General features: G+C 46.9%; 1 protein-coding gene across 3 annotated transcripts in view; it reads left to right on the top strand.

Annotated features, from left to right (window-relative positions):
- Window positions 1-18,892, top strand: part of DNAH14 (dynein axonemal heavy chain 14) — a 368,675-nt gene that overhangs the window by 238,292 nt on the left and 111,491 nt on the right. For all 3 annotated transcript variants that reach the window (XM_075595506.1, XM_075595507.1, XM_075595505.1), the window contains exons 52-55: window positions 825-992; window positions 2,166-2,336; window positions 4,822-4,995; window positions 5,969-6,055. In XM_075595506.1, the coding sequence (XP_075451621.1) occupies window positions 825-992; window positions 2,166-2,336; window positions 4,822-4,995; window positions 5,969-6,055 (600 nt within the window). The remainder of the gene's footprint in view (window positions 1-824; window positions 993-2,165; window positions 2,337-4,821; window positions 4,996-5,968; window positions 6,056-18,892) is intronic.

The following is an 18,892-nucleotide window of genomic DNA, read 5'->3' as shown; positions in this document are numbered from 1 at the left end:
TGTAAGATCTAGCAATCGTTTTGGGATATGTTTAGTTGTTAGAAGGTACAGTATGGTAGAGGTAATGTCATCATGAAATTCCTAACTCAGAGATTTGATAGATTCAGAGTTCATTCAGAGAATGAGGCTTCTTCACTAGCTGTTATTTATCAATGTCTTCTTGTAATATTCTAGCCATTTTAAATGGCATTTTCTGGTTTGTCTGTTCATAATACATATTTATCCCTTACTGACTATTACAAAAAAAACTCTATCCCTGAAAAGTAATGGACAAAAATTGTACTATATTCATCATATATTGTACTATTCAATGTAGTTTGAGCCAAGCAGTACTACTCCATAGGATCTCTTTGGGCGCCGTTTAATAAATATGGGGTTATATTTACTAAGCGGTGTTATTCCATAATACACCTCCTGACACCAGAAGACACCATATAGCATATGCAAATCAGAGGGCCAGAAAGTGCCCTGTGGAATAACATCACTTAGTAAATATGGATCACGATCCCTTATGGTCCATTGAAGTGAATGGGCTGCAAAGCGTCTTCCAGCACCAAAAGGTGTCTTATTGATTAGCACCGCTTAATGAAAATGTCCCTTTAGAGTGCATTCAAGCGCCAGAACGTGTTTTATAACATATCACGGCTTAGTACATATGGTTCTTTGTGCTTTAAGATAGATTGATATTGGGGTAAAAAGGGAATATATAATTCCTTGAATAGAATTTGTGTTGTACATGTTAGCTGGAGTAGATTTCATCCTAAAATATCCATCTATAACAATAAAGAAAACTAATATCCTGTATTCTTCTTTTTTTTTTTTAGGTTCAGTTGGGTTCATTTTTGCAAACCAGTCATTTTTTGACTGAAGTCCAGAAATGTAGAGATTTGTTGGCCTCTTCTTCAATTGCCATCTATTTTAAAATGTGCCTCAGCATGTTACCAACACCAGCCAAGTGCCACTATACCTTCAACCTAAGAGATCTTTACAAGGTAATTACTAACAATATTCTTACAGCATCATTATGATATTATGACAGCTCAAAAAATGTGTTGTCTGTGCGTTTTGGTTCTAATCATTATTATACGTCATTGACGAATCGTTTCAATGAATGGGCTATATTTACTAACCAGTCTGCTGCCATTAAGGGCACATTTCGGGACTGGAATACATCTTACAACCTATTCAAGCCAATAAGTTGTAGGAAGTCTTCCAGCCCCGGCAGGTGTCTTATGGCACAAAACTGCTTAGTCAATATGGGCCAATATGTTTCAGGGGGGCTTCAAATATACCCGCCATTGTGAATTAAGAAATATTTAATAACTCATTCAAAGCAATGTGATTGTCTTATTTGGCAAAACTAGTGCTGGTTTTTTTTATTATTATTATTATTATTATTACAGTTTTGCAGCCCGGAAACCTTGATGATCAAATTCTTATTTTTTTTATTTAATTCAAAAAGAAAACTTTATTCAAATGAAAAACATTTTCCCCCCCAAGCAGCATATGTCCAAGAGATCCACCCCATTGGCAAACTTGAACCAAATTTCACCCATCTCTAGTATACAGTAAAAGAACCAACATTTTTATTACCACAAAAAAACGTGGGAGGTGTAGGACGTGCGGATTTCATTTTAGAAACTATGGGGCTGAAGAGTAGCTTTGTGGTAGTGAAGTGAGTGAACCCAATATGAATCCCATTGTCTGCTCTCTTTCTGACCATGGGCAAGTCAAGTTACCTCCCTTTGCTCCAGGCCCCAAAAATTAGATTGTAAGCTCGTTGGGGCAAGGACTCGTTGCCCCATATGTATCAAGGCAAAAGTGGTGCAATTCTCGGGCCAGACATATGCACCAGATGTGTCAGAGAAAAAAATGCCTATATTTCTGCCCCAGTTTTGCCTGGATACATAGACCCCATTCTGCCTCCAAACGTCTATGCACAGTGCTGTGTGCATTGTCAGTGCTATACAAGAAAAGTGCATATAAAATAACTAAGACATGCTTTAAATATGATGCTAACTTTGTAGCAACAGGGCTGCTGGAAAGTTCTCAGTAAAGTATTAGTAAACGATTTTCCAATAAAAGTTATGGAAATGTGGACAAACAAATATCAGACCCAAATGGGTGGGACTTCCCTCTCAAGTCTGCCTTCATCTCTCCCACAGGTACTGCAAGGATTGCTTCAGGCCAGCGAGTCGGTAATGGTAACAAGAGAAAGCGCTATCCAGCTACTTGTACATGAGGCAACACGGGTGTTCCATGATCGACTGGTGGAAGGGAAAGACAGAGAGATGTTTTATCAGTTTCTCTCAGATGAGCTGCATAATTATTTCAAGGTAAAAAAAATAAAAAATGTACAGTTCATATTAATGTGATATTTGTGTAGCCATGTGTAAAATTGGTGTACATATCTCTTTCTCATGCTGGCAGTAAACCTGGTAAGTATGCAGGATTGCCAGCAACAATCATGGAGGTTTGCCCTCAAACCCTGGTGAGATGTCATATGTCCCAAAGGAAGTGACAACATGCTTTGTGTCCACCCTTAGTGACACAGAGGGTGTCTGTTTTCTAGAGGTGATATAAGACACAGAACTGCCTAAAGTTAGCAGTTCAGTTCAGTTGGTGTTCTGACTCTGTTCAGGAGAGTCATGTGGAGGTCTGCAACAGTGTTGCAGTGTCTGATGCAATAGCTGTGAGTCTGTGCAGCTCAAAGCAGAGAGACAAGCTGGTGAATCTCCCTAAGGGGAGAGGTGGAGAGCAACTCTATTAGAGGAGAAGGAACCTTCCTAATGGAGTGCAGCAGAGAGTTGAGCGGCTAGACTGCTAGCTGTGAGGGGCAGCTGGCCCATACCACCAAGCAACAATAAAGATGCCCTGTTCAAAGACAACCCCACTGTGTGAGTGTGAAGTTACTCTCCAGCGGAAGGCACCACCAAGGAGGAGTTCCTCATCAGAACCATCCCCTTGCGGACGCAGGGATCCTGATGAGGTGGAGTCGCTGCACTGGATATAGGTAGGACTCATGCACACTACCTCAGATGCCTGACTGGGTTGGCAATCCCCACACAACATCATGCGGGAGACTCAGGAGTCCTGTTGCCAACAGGTGCACCACCAGACACGACCATGTAATGGGGACTGGTTAGACCGCAGGGGCCAATGTGAGATTGGGTGGGTCAGCCAGGTTAGAATATCCGTTACATTTGTCGTAATTGTTTTCACTATTTAAGGAAAAGTAGGTAATGTCAGGGCCACCAACAGATTTCCCGGGGCCCAGGACTAGAGTCGTGACTGGGCCCCCCGGGCACTTCGCCCTCCACGTCTGCGGTCTTGCGAGCCCCCCATTTCACACCTCCTCACAAGCCCCCACTTCTATTCCCCCCCATGTATTACTCTCCTCCGTCTCACTCTTACCCTCTCTCTTCTCACTCACTCTCCTCCCCCACCCCTCTCTCTCTTCTTCAATCCCTCTTACAACCCCTCTCACTCTCCCCCCTCCCTCCACTTTCACTCAATTACCTCCCTTTCACTCAATCCCGTTCCCTCCTCCCCCCCCCTCACACTCATTCCCTCCCAACCCTCCCACCCCCGGCCATGCACACAATTGCTGCCAATACCCATACAGTTCCCCCCACACTATCCCTTCCCGCCACAATAATTACCCCCCTACAATACCCACACAATCCCTCTACAAAATACATACACTACCCCCCAAATACACCCAACACTACCCTCCCCCCAAATACATACTTACAACGCTACCCCCCCCAAATACATACTTACACTACCCCCAAATCATACTTACAGTACCCCCTCAAATACATACTTATGCTACACACCCCCCAAATACATACACTACCCCCCAAATACATACTTACACTACCACCCAAATACATTCTTACACAACCCCCCCAAATACATGCTTACACTCATGCCCCCCCAAATACATACACTACTGTCCCAAATATATACTTACACTACCCCCCAAATAAATACTTCCACTCCCCCCCCCAAATACATACTTCCACTACCCCCCCCCCAAATACATACGTACACTACCCACCCCCAATACGTACTTACACGTATCTTGAGGATGGTCTCAGGCCACTGGGCTCTGTCTCTCCCACACTGCTGCGGGCCTTCCTCGCTCTCCAAAGGTGGGCTTCTCTATCATGCCGGTCATGGAAGCTGGGCCCAGCTTCTGGCTTGCACCGGCTGGAGAGAGCGTCCTGGCACAGGAGAGTGAGGGAGGCCTGTAGCAGTGTGGAAGAGAGAAGCAGGCCTGCAGCACGTGCAGTGAGCCGCAGCCACCAGAGGTCCAGCAACCGGATGCAGAAGTTGGGACCAGCCTCTGGCCAGCTGGGCTGGGCCACCCGGGACACTTGTCCTGGCTCTCCGCCCCTATCAGTGACCCTGGGTACTGTAGTACAATACCTTTTATAGGACCAAAATTATTTTACAGAGCAGAAGCTTACGAACCTCACAGGGTTCTTCTTCAGGCCTGGCAGTTGCACGGAAAGTCAGACATACAATTTGTAGTCTGGTTTACAGTGGGAGTTGGGAGAGGATATGCAACAGTTACATATGTTAGTAGTTATGTTGGGAAATTGTCAAAGGAGGAGTAAGTGACTATTGCTACTGTAATGTAATTAAACAACAGTTATGATGGGCAGGAATCAAGAACGAGTGACAGGCATTCTCAGAATGTTTTTGTCTACATATCTTAAACATATGTGTATATGTATATAAATAAGCAGACTATAAATGGTATTGACCACTCTAGTTGAAAGGAAAGATCCTGACGACATTTTGTTTCACTAGATTTCATGCCCCAAAGAAAAACTGATGGCGGAGACTATCCTGTTTGTAGACTTCTTGGAGATGAGCACATCCGTTGAAAATAGAATTTACCGACCCATCTCAAATCATAAAAAACTAGTATCCAGGCTGGATGAGTATCGGATAAGAATGAAAATTAGTTCAGCAAGCTCAGGAGTAAGTATTGACATTGCTACTGTATGTGCTGTAGGTGTGCAGCATAAACAGTTTGCATTCAGGCCACAGAGTGTGAGGAAATATGTTGCAAATATTATTACTCACACATTCAACTTATTTATATACTCTTAGTCCTCTGTTATTTGTATTTTTCTCTGCATCAACTGCAGTTTTGCCCCAAATGATTGTATTGTTGTTTCTGCAATGAACAGGACAACGTGTATGCATAATTCTCGCTCGTTCCCTTCACTCCAAGTCAAGTAGGTGTTAGTTGCTGCTGTTCAGGTATATTAACGGCGTCATGCAACTTAGAAGCATACATAATTACCTGTGCAAAGACTATAAAAGTAATACAGTATGTAAACACACAAATTGAACAATAAAGCATTTTAGCATGAAGGTGCTAGAAGGGGTTCAGGAACAGAGAACGGTAAAGCATAGTCCCAGCTACTGGGCAAGGTTTTGTAGCTTGTCATTTGCTGGTATTGCTATGTTATACTTGTGCTTATATAACCCTTACTAACATAGTTATAATGTATAGTAAAAGGAAGTTACAAACTCACTTCACACACCATGGAGCTACTGTAAGAGGATGGGATGTTTCCTTATATCCTCTACTTCAAGAAAGGCTAGCAAACCAAAGCCATGCTAGTGACTTGCTAATGTACCACAGTACAGAAGTGTTCTGCTTTAATAATACAACTTTTGCAATCCAGTTTTAGTCCGCTTAACGAAAAAAAATAAAAAGTGTAGCATTCTTCAGATGGCTTAATGTCATCATCATTATTTTTTTTTTACTATAAATCCATTAAATATGACAACCAGGACCTATCCAGATTAATGGCTGATAGAAAGGTTCAGGAGTTTATAGATCTTAATTGTTCTTAATCAGTCCGTAATGTAATGATGTTAATCCTAAAAAAAAGATGTCTGTAATTATCTTGTCTTGAAAAGTCTTCTAATCTTTTTCAAGGACACTTATGTATTCTTTAAAGAAGCTATTCAGCACATTACAAGAGCTACCAGAGTCTTCAGACATCCCGGCGGACACCTGATGATGGTAAGAAAAGTTGCAGATGCTTTTTTGCCGACACTGACTCACGGGGGGTTCTTTCAATGTTCAGTGTGTCTTGATGGTATCGTTTGAATTAAAGGAGCAATTCGTGCCGTTTATAATTTTTTTTCATTTTTTAACATAGGTTTGAGGCAGGGGGTCTCCGGAGCTGAGCCACATTCATTTCAGCTCCAGAGACCCCCTGTTCCCGGAGATGCTTACCTCTGTAGGGGGCGCCGGTAGCCGCTTCAGCTGAGCCAGCTGGGGTTTCAAGTTTAAAGCTCCGTCAACATATGGGCCAATAGGAAGCGGAACCCGATGACGTCACAGCTTCCTATTGGCCCGCAGGGCGCAGCAGCTTTGAAACTCCACCATAACGTAAACCCGGCGAGCCGAGCAAAGCTGCTACCGGCACCCCCTAGGGAAGTAAGTATCTCCGGAAGCAGGGGGTCCCCGGAGCTAAAATGAATGAGGTTCAGCTCTGGAGACCCAATCTGCTTCAATTCAATAAAAAAAATAATAATAATTAAACGTCTTGAATTGCCGCTTTAACATGCATCCCCCTTCTGTAAATGTCACAATTATTGCATGAACTACACAGCTTCCCACAAGAGTTGACATCAAATTAAATTCACTTAGAAAAGTACATGGCTGTAAAATGTACAGTACAGGGGTCTGGGAAGATCAGGAGATCAATAAGCAAATAGGAGGCTACAGAATTTCCAGTAAGCACATTTATAGGGCAGACAATATAAACAGCAGTGTTTAGAAATTATTATTTGAAATAATAATAATTGTTTTACAGAGGCTGAGCCCCTAACACTCACAGTAGCTCTTTCTGCGCAAGAAGATCTGTTGAAAAAAAGAGCAGAACACGAGATAGCCAAAAAAGAGTGTAGCGTCCTTTTATAAAGTAATATATCAAAGCAGTCTTCACTACCGACTACATGTATGGGCCCGAGTATAGCGAGAGGCAAAAAGAGCATGAAGGCAAAGTTTCTGTACTTGATAGACTAAGAAGGACGTCGACTCTGCCACATGCATGTCTGACGATGACATCAGTGAACTTCTCAATTTGCCTGGCCTGCTCTCTCACCGCTCTGGTCACTGCAATCATCCTCCCCTAAGCATGTTGCCGTGACCTCACTGCTTTATCAGGAGGTCAAGTTCACCTGGGGAAGTGGTGAGGTCACGGCAAAACGTGTAGGATGGTCAAACCTAGCAGTGAGAGTGGTGAGACATATACATATGAATACACACAGACATGCAATGTGATAGATTAGACTCTGGGCTCCCTGCATCACCTCTTTTTAATGGGCAGTTACTACGTTAAATATGCAGTACCCCATTATATTGAATAGTGGGGTATAAGAAGTGACCTGAAGCTCAGGTTTGTTTCTCCCAAAAAAGACAGCAAGGCTCTCTGCTGCTCTGTCCCACTGGGCCTAACACAGCAGCTGTGTTTCATTAAGTTTTCTGAGCTGTATCCAACTCCTGGATTGAATCCTGGGCACAGCACTGGAATTAACATTTCCCCTCACCCCCAGCTGGCTTTTTAGCTGTGATTCTGCCATGAATTATTTCCATTTCCTCTTCAGCTCAGCATCTTGGGGTTTCTTCCTGGATGTCTATATACAGCACAAGCCACTAACACTAAACCACCTAAGCCTGCAAACTGCAGCTATTATCTCTTTTAATTATTTTCCATCTATTCCACTGTGTCCCTTCATTCTAGAGGAGCACTAGGGTAAGCTGCCCGTGTGGCTCATTCCGTACCTTACTCTACTTCCTGTGTCTTTGTACTGTTAAAGTTCTAGTAGCCATATTAACCCAGAGAAAGGCAGATTTGCTGTAGATATTGTATTTATTATTTTTTTTTAAATGTAGGTTTGAAAGTTCTGTACACTATAATGTAAATCTTTGAAGAACTCTAAGATTGGTCCACCAAAACAACCGGCATGGAAAGTCTTTTTACTGCAAATGCTCTGCCAGACTCCCTAACCCGGTCATTCCGTTGTAAAACGCTTACTTGATTGTGCTACTTAAGTTACTAGCGATACCGACTCGTAAAAAGCACTTAAAGCAGCAGTCCTGCCTTTTGGGGTTTTTTACCCAGTAAAAGAAGTAAAAAGCAAAGCCCCTCTCATGCGTTGATTTGAAGTAGTTTATCCATATCTGTTAGTAACACAATATAAGGTCGCGGCCATGGTGATCGCGACCGTGCGCAGGAGTGCCAACCAAATTGATGTGCGTCTATGAGGCTGTCTTTAGAGCACGGGACCAGAGGTGCTGACGCTCGCAATGCGCGAGGGAACAAACAAATCTGTTTTCTCGCGCGCCGGTCGGGTCACGTGAGCGGTTTGCCCAATGAGGGCGAACCAGCTCCGTGATGTCACGGCCAAGCCCCCCCCCTTATCCCGTCCAACTACAGGGAAGACATCGCTCCAACTAGAGCGAAGCGTGAAGCCCCTCCATGGACGCGGCCTTAGGTGACTAAATCCCAGATTGTTATCAAAAGTATATTTGAAAATCTGAATGTCTAGTGTCTACTAAGTAACAGTGTGAGATTAAAGAGGCAATCCAAGCACCTTTTATTTATTTTTTTACATAGAATTGAAGCAGGGGGTCTCCGGAATTGAACCCCATTCATTTCAGCTCTGGGGACCCTCTGCTTCTGGAGATACATACCTCCATAGAAGGTGCCGGTAGCCACTTTGGCTGGGTAGCAGGGTTAACATTATGGACACTTTTCAAAGCTCCCACGCCCTGTGGGCCAATAGAAAGCTGTGACATCACCCGGTGTGGCTTCCTATTGGCCCACAGGACGCAGAGCTTTAAAAAGCACAGATAGTGACACCCCCTTCGGAGACTGGTATCTCTGGAAGCTGAAATTACTGGGGTTCAGCTCCAGGCAGCCCACTGCTTCAATCCTATGTAAAAAAATTAAATACATATTTTTAAAAAAAAAATAGTTCTGTACTATGAGAAAACACTTGTGTTGCATATAAAAAAACAAAAACATTTTTAAAGACATTTTTAATGTATTTTAATGTAACACGCATTTTTGTTTCTATAGCAACCATTTAGTCACATCCCCTTCCTCTTCTGAGACAGGCTCCGGCTCTTGATCCCTGCCCTGTCTCTAGCAGTGCACTAATTGTATCTAGTGACTGCCTGGTCACATGATCTTCCCCACAGAACTTTGCATCTTTGGTCCTCTTATGCTGCACTGACAGCCATTTAGTGAACCCCTGAGCCGAATCTTCACCGTTCGATCACATGAGAACGGAAAGATTGGCAACTTCGCTCATTACTTGTCAGTGTGCAGATGGTATTGATGCACATATTGAATGGAAACATTTTTTAAACGGCAGCTTGAGCTGCGGCTTTAAGTTTTCAAAACAATTTGAGCACCACCTAGTGGCCAGTTAGAAAAGACCAAATATACAAATCATGAATCAACAACCCACAGAAAAGTACTACTTTGCACTCGTCATCATACAGTATATACAGTAAGCAACTGTTAATCATATACCTTGCAACTGATGCAGAGTCTTAACACCTTTAAAGGTAAAGTAGTTTGTTACAAAGCTCTCTGGCTCTGAAAGAGCCAACTAGAGGTTTATGTAATCTCAGACCTTGCTTTTTTTTTTTTTTTTTTTTTTTTTTTACTGGTCCTCAGATATAGAATTTGCTGAATCGTAATATAATATCTTCATTGTGTAACTAATCCATAACTTTTTATCATCGCTCCAAAAAAAAACCAAATCGCAAATTGGCAACATAGAGGATGAAAATGCCGAGTGCATTTATGCATTTTCAAAATGCCTCGCTAAGCATCAGCATATATTGTAAAAAGGCCTGCTCAATAACTACAAATACCAAGTATACAGACTATTCACACAAAAAAGGGAATACCTGGCACTCACTAAATATGACTTCAGTCTGCTCAATGTTGCCAGCTGGTGCTCTGATCCTGTGCCTCCTCCGCTAGGCATATGCGTATATATACAAAAACACACAATAAATCGGCAGTCGTACAATAAAGAATAGAAAAAAATGTCCTTGTGGTTTACATGTGTAAAAACCTCCCCCCCCCCCCCCCCCCCCAATCGCAGATAGGGACCATGTGGGGAAATATACACTTATGTTACCTGGTGTGGTGTGGTGCGTTACGTGATAGGCTCACAGAAGGCCTGAACCTCCGCCACTGGGAGCCTGGGGTTACCTGATCCGTCGTCGAACACAACGCCTCCACCTGTAAGGGTTCCCACCTGAGTGGGATGGTCCTCTTACAGGAACCACAATAATTAGACACGCACACAGTGTATGCTCACAACTGTTTTACTATTGCTACTAATAATAACTTCGGTACCTGTACCACACAGAATAATGCATATAAACACATACATAGCGGTGCACACATCAACTTAGGTATTTCCCCTGGTACCTGGGTGCTGGACACCAACTCCTTGATGTCCCTTATGTCAAAACCCACCCACGTGTGTTGGAGATAGCGCTATCCCTTGACGTGTTGGTGCACTACTTATAGATACCTGCCCGGGCTCCAGCCACGGGTACCGCAATATAACTGGATTGGATCCGCCTGATCCGACGAGACGTCCTCCTACGCGTGGGGTGAATTCCAGCGTGGATAATATCACCACGGCTCCGCACCGTCTATACCTTGATGGGGATCCGTCTGCAGCCAGCAGGCCGCAGTCACTGCTTGGCGTGGCCTCCGAGAAGATAGTCTCTATATAACTGAGGGATCTGAGCCCAGACCCAGGAATCAGGCTGCACGACACTGAGTGTCTCCTTAACTAAACCAGACAGCTAAAGGGGCAAATCTCCTTCTTTAAGGCCTGTCCCTGAAGCAACCACAAACTGGGGCAATGGTAACCGTTATCTGGGGCCTCTGGGGGTAACTAGGCCTAGTGCCAGGGGCTACTGCTCCCTGCACACACACCCTAACTCACCCAGCTCCAACTGACACACTGCAAGCCAGCGAAATGTATCTAAATGCGGCTGCCGAGAATCCTTGAGCCTTATTGGCTGGTCTGGAGCACCTGGTGTATTCCTCCCAAAGCCTCATGGGAATTGTAGTCCTGTGGAGGCTGCTACTATACTGGGGCCGCATGCGCGATCACACTGCGCATGCGCGACATTGTAATGGCCGCCGCAACTCCCGAGCTTCTTCTGCGTATGGGCAATCACTGCGCATGCGCGCGCAGACACAATGGCGGCCCCCGCTAGCCGGGTGCGCCGCATAGCCTCCCGAGGCTCGGAACGCTCCCTGCTCCAGGCCCCCACCTTTGCAAGCAGCCGGCGGGTCCGTCGCTGCCTCCGGCGGCACCCGCGACCGCGCTGCCAGCAAGGAAGGGGGTCTCGGGGAGCCGAAGGGGACCGGGGCTACACATGGAATAGTTATCTTGTTTAATGCTGTTACTTGCTTACAGCATACAGGAAAGTCAAAAGTTTCAGTTAGTATAACACAGTGTTTCCCAACTCCAGTCCTTAGGGAACCCCAGCAGGTCAGATCTTAAGGATATCCCTGCCCCAGCACAGGTGGGTCAATCATCGGCTCAGTCATTTTGACTGAGCCACCTGTACTGGAGCAGGGATATCCTTAAGACCTGACCTGTTGGGGTTCCCAGAGGACTGGAGTTGGGAAACACTGGTACTATAACATATTCATTTTCTTTAGACACATACTGTTAGTAGCACAAAATAGAGACGTTTCAGGTTCCCCTGACCCTTTCCACAGGCTGAACGCAAGCAAAGTGCCACCTAGCTTAAATACTCCTGTAACCCAGTTCAGCTGTGTCTAACGCATGCACTGAGGCAGCCGGTAGCATTACTGTGCCGACGCATCACTTCCGGTGACAACAGAGAGACCTAGGCATCACTTCCGGTGACAACAGAGAGACCTAGGCATCACTTCTGGTGGCTGAGACGCAGGGAGTGAAACGCAAAGTATCAGCCCAGAGCCCTAGGAGTGGCACAATGCTCCACCTCAGCCTCCAGCATCCGAAAGTGTCTCCCATTGATTACAATCACATCAAAACATGAAAACATAATAGCAATATTCCAAAACATTAAAAACATGATTCTCTACTTATTAAGACTATTTATAAGTTATTAGTGACTTGTTATCACTAATCAACTAATCACTAATCAACACTCACAAGCCAAACCATCACAGACTCTTCTCTGTCTTTGACTCTACTCAGATCACCGTCTGTTACCTGTCTTTCTTCCTCCATTTCACCTCAGTACTTTGCTGACTATTTTAAGACAAAGGTTTATTCTATTCGGCAAGACATCCCCTCTGTATCCGCCTCACATTCTACACCTCTTCCTAACTCTCCTCCTGCCTACCTCAACTCCTTTTCCTCTGTCACAGAGGACATGTCGCTGCAGATCTCTTCTCCCTCTAAACTCCTTAAACGCTGTGTATAATCTCGCTTGCTCCATTTTCTCACCAGCTACTCTCTCCTAGACCCCTACAATCTGGCTCCGCACTGCTCACTCCACTGAAACAGCCCTCACCAAAATAACTAATGACCTTCATTCTGCAAAGACAAAGGTCATTGCACTTTACTCATAATTCTGGACCTCTCTGCTGCCTTTTCTCCACATCCTCCATACGTTTGGTATCCGTAAAAGAGCTCTGTCCGGATTTTCCTCTTACCTCTCCCATCGTACTTTCAGTGTCTTGTTTGCTACCACCTCCTCTTCCTTTGTCAATATCACTGTGGGTGAACCCCAGGGATCTGTCCTGGTACCTCATCTGTTTTTACACTCTCTCATGGTGACCTTATCACATATCTAGGGTTCAAATATCACCTCTATGCTGTTGACACATACATTTACCTTTCAACCCCTGATCTTACACCAGCTGTAAATACAAAAGTCTCCTAATATCTTTCTGCTATATCAACCTAGATATCCCTTTGGAGACTCAAACTTAATATGTCCAAGATGGAGCTCCACTTCCTCCCTCCTAAGCCTGGCCCTAGTGCCCCCTTCTACATTACTATTTGCAGCACTATCATACACTCATTATCACAAGCACGCTGCCTAGGGGTCACACATGACTCCTCCCTCACATTCTCCTCTTACATTCACATTGTAGATTAAAAACCTGTCATTTTTACCTCTATGATATTGCAAAGATATTCCCTTTCCGCTGTCCGTCTACTGCTAAAACTTTAATGCAGGCCCTCATTCTCTCCCATCTCGAATATTGTAACATTCTACTGTCCGGCCTTCCTGCCTCTCACCTGTCTCCCCTACAATCTGTCCTAAACGCTAGAATCACTTTATTCGCTCCTAAATCTGTCTCAACATCTTTCCTGCTGAAATCCCTCTCCTGGCTTCCCATTAAACTCTGTATCTTATACTATATTAGTGAAAGCACTGTATGTTTGCCTGCCTGCCTGCCTGCCTGCATGCATGCCTGCCTGCTGGATGTCCGGTGTCCCTAGCGGCAATCTCATTGGTCCCTTGGCCCGCCCGCCCCCGCACACCTCTCATTGGCCTCACACACTCACACCACCCCCTTGGCCCGCCCCCCACACCTCTCATTGGCCTGAGGCGGAGTGACGGGCCAAAGGTCCAAAAAAATAAATAAAACACACACACACACACACACACACACACACACACACCTCTCTCCCCCCGCTCCAAATCACCTCTCTCCCCGCTCCAAATCACCTCTCTCCCCGCTCCAAATCACCTCTCTCCCCTCCCCAGCGGCATCACCTCTCTCCCCGCTCCAAATCACCTCTCCCCGCTCCAAATCACCTCTCCCCGCTCCAAATCACCTCTCCCCGCTCCAAATCACCTCTTCCCCCTCCCCAGCGGCATCACCTCTTCCCCCTCCCCAGCGGCATCACCTCTTCCCCCTCCCCAGCGGCATCACCTCTTCCCCCTCCCCGCTCCAAATCACCTTTCCCCCTCCCCAGCGGCATCACCTCTCCCCCCTCACCGCTCCAAATCACCTCTCCCCGCTCCAAATCACCTCTCCCCGCTCCAAATCACCTCTCCCCGCTCCAAATCACCTCGCTTCCCGAAGCTGCCACGCGGCGCGTAAGATGGCGGACCCCCTTCCTCCCTCGCGGCGCCGAGTCAGACGGTGGCGGCGCCCGGAAGTACAGGTAGGTGTCGCTCCCCACCTCCGGCGCCAAACGGAACTGAGAAAGGGCGCATCAACTGAGGTGTGTGTGTGTGTGTGTGTGTGTGTGTGTGTGTGTGTGTGTGTGTGTGTGTGTGTGTGTGTGTGTGTGTGTGTGTGTGTGTGTGTGTGTGTGTGTGCGTGTGTGTGTGTGTGTCACTGTCCACTGCCCCCCCCTCCTATCCACTGCCCCCCCCCTCCTGTCCACTGCCCCCCCCTCCTGTCCACTGCCCCCCCTCCTGTCCACTGCGTCCCCCCTCCTGTCCACTGCGTCCCCCCTCCTGTCCCCCCTCCTGTCCACTGCCCCCCCCCCTCCTGTCCACTGCCCCCCCCCCTCCTGTCCACTGCCCCCCCCCCTCCTGTCCACTGCCCCACCCCTCCTGTCCACTGCCCCCCCCCTCCTGTCCACTGCCCCCCCCTCCTGTCCACTGCCCCCCCCCTCCTGTCCACTGCCCCCCCTCCTGTCCACTGCCCCCCCTCCTGTCCACTGCCCCCCCCTCCTGTCCACTGCCCCCCCTCCTGTCCACTGCCCCCCCCCTCCTGTCCACTGCCCCCCCCCTCCTGTCCACTGCCCCCCCCCCTCCTGTCCACTGCCCCCCCCTCCTGTCCACTGCCCCCCCCTCCTGTCCACTGCCCCCCCTCCTGTCCACTGCCCCCCCCCTCCTGTCCACTGCCCCCCCCCTCCTGTCCACTGCCCCCCCCCTCCTGTCCACTGCCCCCCCCCCTCCTGTCCACTGCCCCCCCCCCTCCTGTCCACTGCCCCCCCCCCTCCTGTCCACTGCCCCCCCCCTCCTGTCCACTGCCCCCCCCCCTCCTGTCCACTGCCCCCCCCCTCCTGTCCACTGCCCCCCCCTCCTGTCCACTGCCCCCTCCCTCCTGTCCACTGCCCCCCCCTCCTGTCCACTGCCCCCCCCTCCTGTCCACTGCCCCCCCCCTCCTGTCCACTGCCCCCCCCCTCCTGTCCACTGCAGGAAATGCAGGGGGAGGAATCCATGCCTTTGAGGCGCCCCCCCCCTCCCTTTGACGCCCCCCCCCCCTCCCTTTGACGCCCCCCCCCCTCCCTTTGACGCCCCCCCCCCCTCCCTTTGACGCCCCCCCCCCCTCCCTTTGACGCCCCCCCCCCTCCCTTTGACGCCCCCCCCCCTCCCTTTGACGCCCCCCCCCTCCCTTTGCCGCCCCCCCCTCCCTTTGACGCCCCCCCCCTCCCTTTGACGCCCCCCCCCTCCCTTTGACGCCCCCCCCCCTCCCTTTGACGCCCCCCCCCCTCCCTTTGACGCCCCCCCCCTCCCTTTGACGCCCCCCCCCTCCCTTTGACGCCCCCCCCCCTCCCTTTGACGCCCCCCCCCCCTCCCTTTGACGCCCCCCCCCTCCCTTTGACGCCCCCCCCCTCCCTTTGACGCCCCCTCCTCCCTTTGACGCCCCCCCTGCCTTTGACGCCCCCCCCTGCCTTTGACGCCCCGCGCGCACACACTGACTGACTGCCGCACGCACGCACACACTGACTGACGCGCACACAAAGCCTGACTGACGCACGCACACACTGACTGAGGCACACACTGACTGTGTGTGCGTCAGTCAGTCTGTGTGTGTTTGTGTTTCTGCCTCAGACTCACTGACGCGCGAGCAAACACACAGTGACTGACGCACACACGCTACATGAAGCTGTAAAGGAGGGAGGGAGGGGGGGGACTGGATTGATGTGAATGGGGGACAAACAGAGAGAGGGGGGAGGAGAGAGAGGAACGGGAACATTACATCCCGGGCAACGCCGGGTCTCTCAGCTAGTCACTTACTAAATTCTCCTCCTAACTTTTAAGGCTCTTCTGCCCCTCCTTACATCTCAGCTCTAGTTTCTCGCTATACACCTGCCCGACTCTTGCATTCTCCTCACAGATGTCTTCTGTCTACCCCTTTTGTATGTAAAGCCCTCTCCTACCTAAACCTTTCTCACTCACTGCCCTACACCTCTGGAATGTCCTTCCCCTCAATATCCAACTGGCACCCTCTCTATCCACCTTTAAGACCTTTCTAAAAACACACTTCTTTAATGAAGCATATGGGTTGCTCTGCTGGCTGATACTATACATCTCCGATGCACTGACCTTGACCACTTGCAGATGCACTTAACTTAACACCCTCCTACTGTCTCTGTCAGTTCTCCCTAATTACCATGTAGATCGTAAGCTCTTCGGACAAACAAGGATGAGGAAGAAAAAAGTGCACAACTCCACAAGATGACAGAATGATAACGCAACTGTCCCTAGGAAATAGGATTGATCATCACACGACATCGAAGCTATTCTTCACAGTTCTGGTACAACAGTGTGTGACAGAAGAGTTCGTCATTGACTATTTAACTGTGGCTCAAATGGAAGGATTGCACGAAAAAGCAGTATCTGAACCCACAACAACAACAAAGTAGACTTATCTGGACCAAGCGGCATCTCAATTGGACAGTGCAAGACTGGAAAAAAGTCATATGGAGTGACAACACTAAATATACATTTTTGGAAGTGAGGGCTTGCGAAATACTATATTTGATGAAGAATAGGAGAAGACTTGCCCCCAGAGTGTACTACACCTAATATGAAGCACCCAGTGAGCTGGGCCTGCATGGCAAGACATGGTGTTGGGCTGATACATGTTGTTAATGGGACACTGAGCCGTAAAGCACATCGATTCCATTTTAGAACCCACATTTCTTACTTCAGCGTGGGATCTATTTCCTGGTAATAATGACACTGAATATTTTTTCCAGCAAGATGAGGCTTCTTGCCATGCAGTTAAATTAGCATGTCAATGATTTTTGGAAAATAAAGTCTGTGTACTTGATTAGCCAGGAAATAGTCCAAACCTTAACCCCATTGAGAAGCTTTGGTCAAGATTAAAGTGTAAAGTGAGACAGAATAATCCCAGCAACAAGAGAAAATTAATGGAACAAATTTCCAAGGGCTGGTTCCATGTTATAACACCTCAGGAACTGCAAAACGTGGTTTATTCAATCCCTAGAAGATGCAATGCTCTGTTGAAGGCAAAGGGATTTCCAACCAAATGCTGAAAATGTGTGCATTTTAATGTGCAAATATTGTTTTATAATATGTAAATGTCTATTAAATTCATATTGTATATGTGTAAACAGCTATTAAATCCCTAGTTTGTTCAACAGCATTATTTTGTACCAATTACATAGTTATAACTTTATCTTAAAACGTGGAAAAAGCAAAGTTTTCCAAAAAGTTTCCATAGTTTGGCCAATACTGTATACTCATTTTGTAGCTGCTTGGCAGCTCACAAATATTATCCTTTATATTTTCTTAAGTCAACATTTAGAACAATGTTTCTCTATATCTGTATCTTTATGTTAGATGTCTGGGCATACTATTAATCTTTCAAAAAATGAAAGACAGCACACACAATGACTGATAATGAAAAAATAATATTAATAGGTGCAAACTGGAACAGAGAGGACCCTATTTCCTCTCAAATAGACAATAAAGCACAAACTGTCCCAGCACGCAAAAAAATGAATCAGAGAATAAAGGGATATGCCAAAATCAAGTTTAATTATACACGTATAATGCACACAATAGGTCAGATAAAGACCAGGGGAGATTTAAAAAAAAAAGGCTAGAACAGGGACAAGCACAGGGGAGGGGAAGGGAAAGGAGGGAGAAAGAGGGGGGAAAACACGGGGAATATAAAAGTGCAGGGCAAGGGGGGCATCGTAACGTTTCGGGGTATAAACCCCTTCAACTGGCCCGTTCCCAGGTAGACCGCAGTCACCTGGGACATCCCAGGTGTTAATGACCCACTAAAACAAACTTTAATTCCAGCAAGTACAGGAACAGTTCAACAGTAAATGGAGCTGGAACAACGAACTCCTCTAGGCTGGTCTCTTTGCCATACACTTAACCCTGTAGTATCCTGCTTTGCCAGTTATACTCCCTTGCCATACACTTAGCTCCCTTGTGTGAGGTCTGTGCTCCACAGTCTACCTCTATGTAGCTGTGTAACCCAGTATTGGTCCACTAGTGTGTACCTCAGGGATTTTTCCTGCGACTTGTGCTACAGTATATCGCCTTTTGACATTCATCCTAGAGTTTCAGTATTTGTTTGTCATTGTGCACCTCAGGGACTCTGTTACAGGGTTGAGGGAAGTACCAGGTGACTGCGGTCTACCTGGGAAAGGGCCAGTTGAAGGGGTTTATACCCCGAAACGTTACGTTGCCCCCCTTGCCCTGCACTTTTATATTCCCCGTGTTTTCCCCCCTCTTTCTCCCTCCTTTCCCTTCCCCTCCCCTGTGCTTGTCCCTGTTCTAGCCTTTTTTTTTTTATCTCCCCTGGTCTTTATCTGACCTTTTGTGTGCCTCATACGTGTATAATTAAACTTGATTTTGGCAGATCCCTTTATTCTACTATTAATCTTTATTGTGGTTTAAAAACTCCCTTGTTTATACTAATTAGCTTCTTTTCGAATCTCTAAGATTAAATGTTTTTCTAATCTCTAAAAACGATCTTTATTATACTAAAGATTTTTCTGTTGTTAATTTACAGTTTTTTCCTTTGCTTCCATGATCACGAGTCATACTGTATAAATCGGCAACACTCAACATGCTTTTTCTAAATGTCCTTTACTAAACAAAATGTAGTCAGGCTCTCATGGT

Source organism: Ascaphus truei, chromosome 4 (genome assembly GCF_040206685.1).
Source record: "Ascaphus truei isolate aAscTru1 chromosome 4, aAscTru1.hap1, whole genome shotgun sequence".
Taxonomy (NCBI): domain Eukaryota; kingdom Metazoa; phylum Chordata; class Amphibia; order Anura; family Ascaphidae; genus Ascaphus; species Ascaphus truei.
The sequence above is the reverse complement of the archived record's forward strand: the minus strand, read 5'-3'. Positions and strand labels throughout refer to the sequence as shown.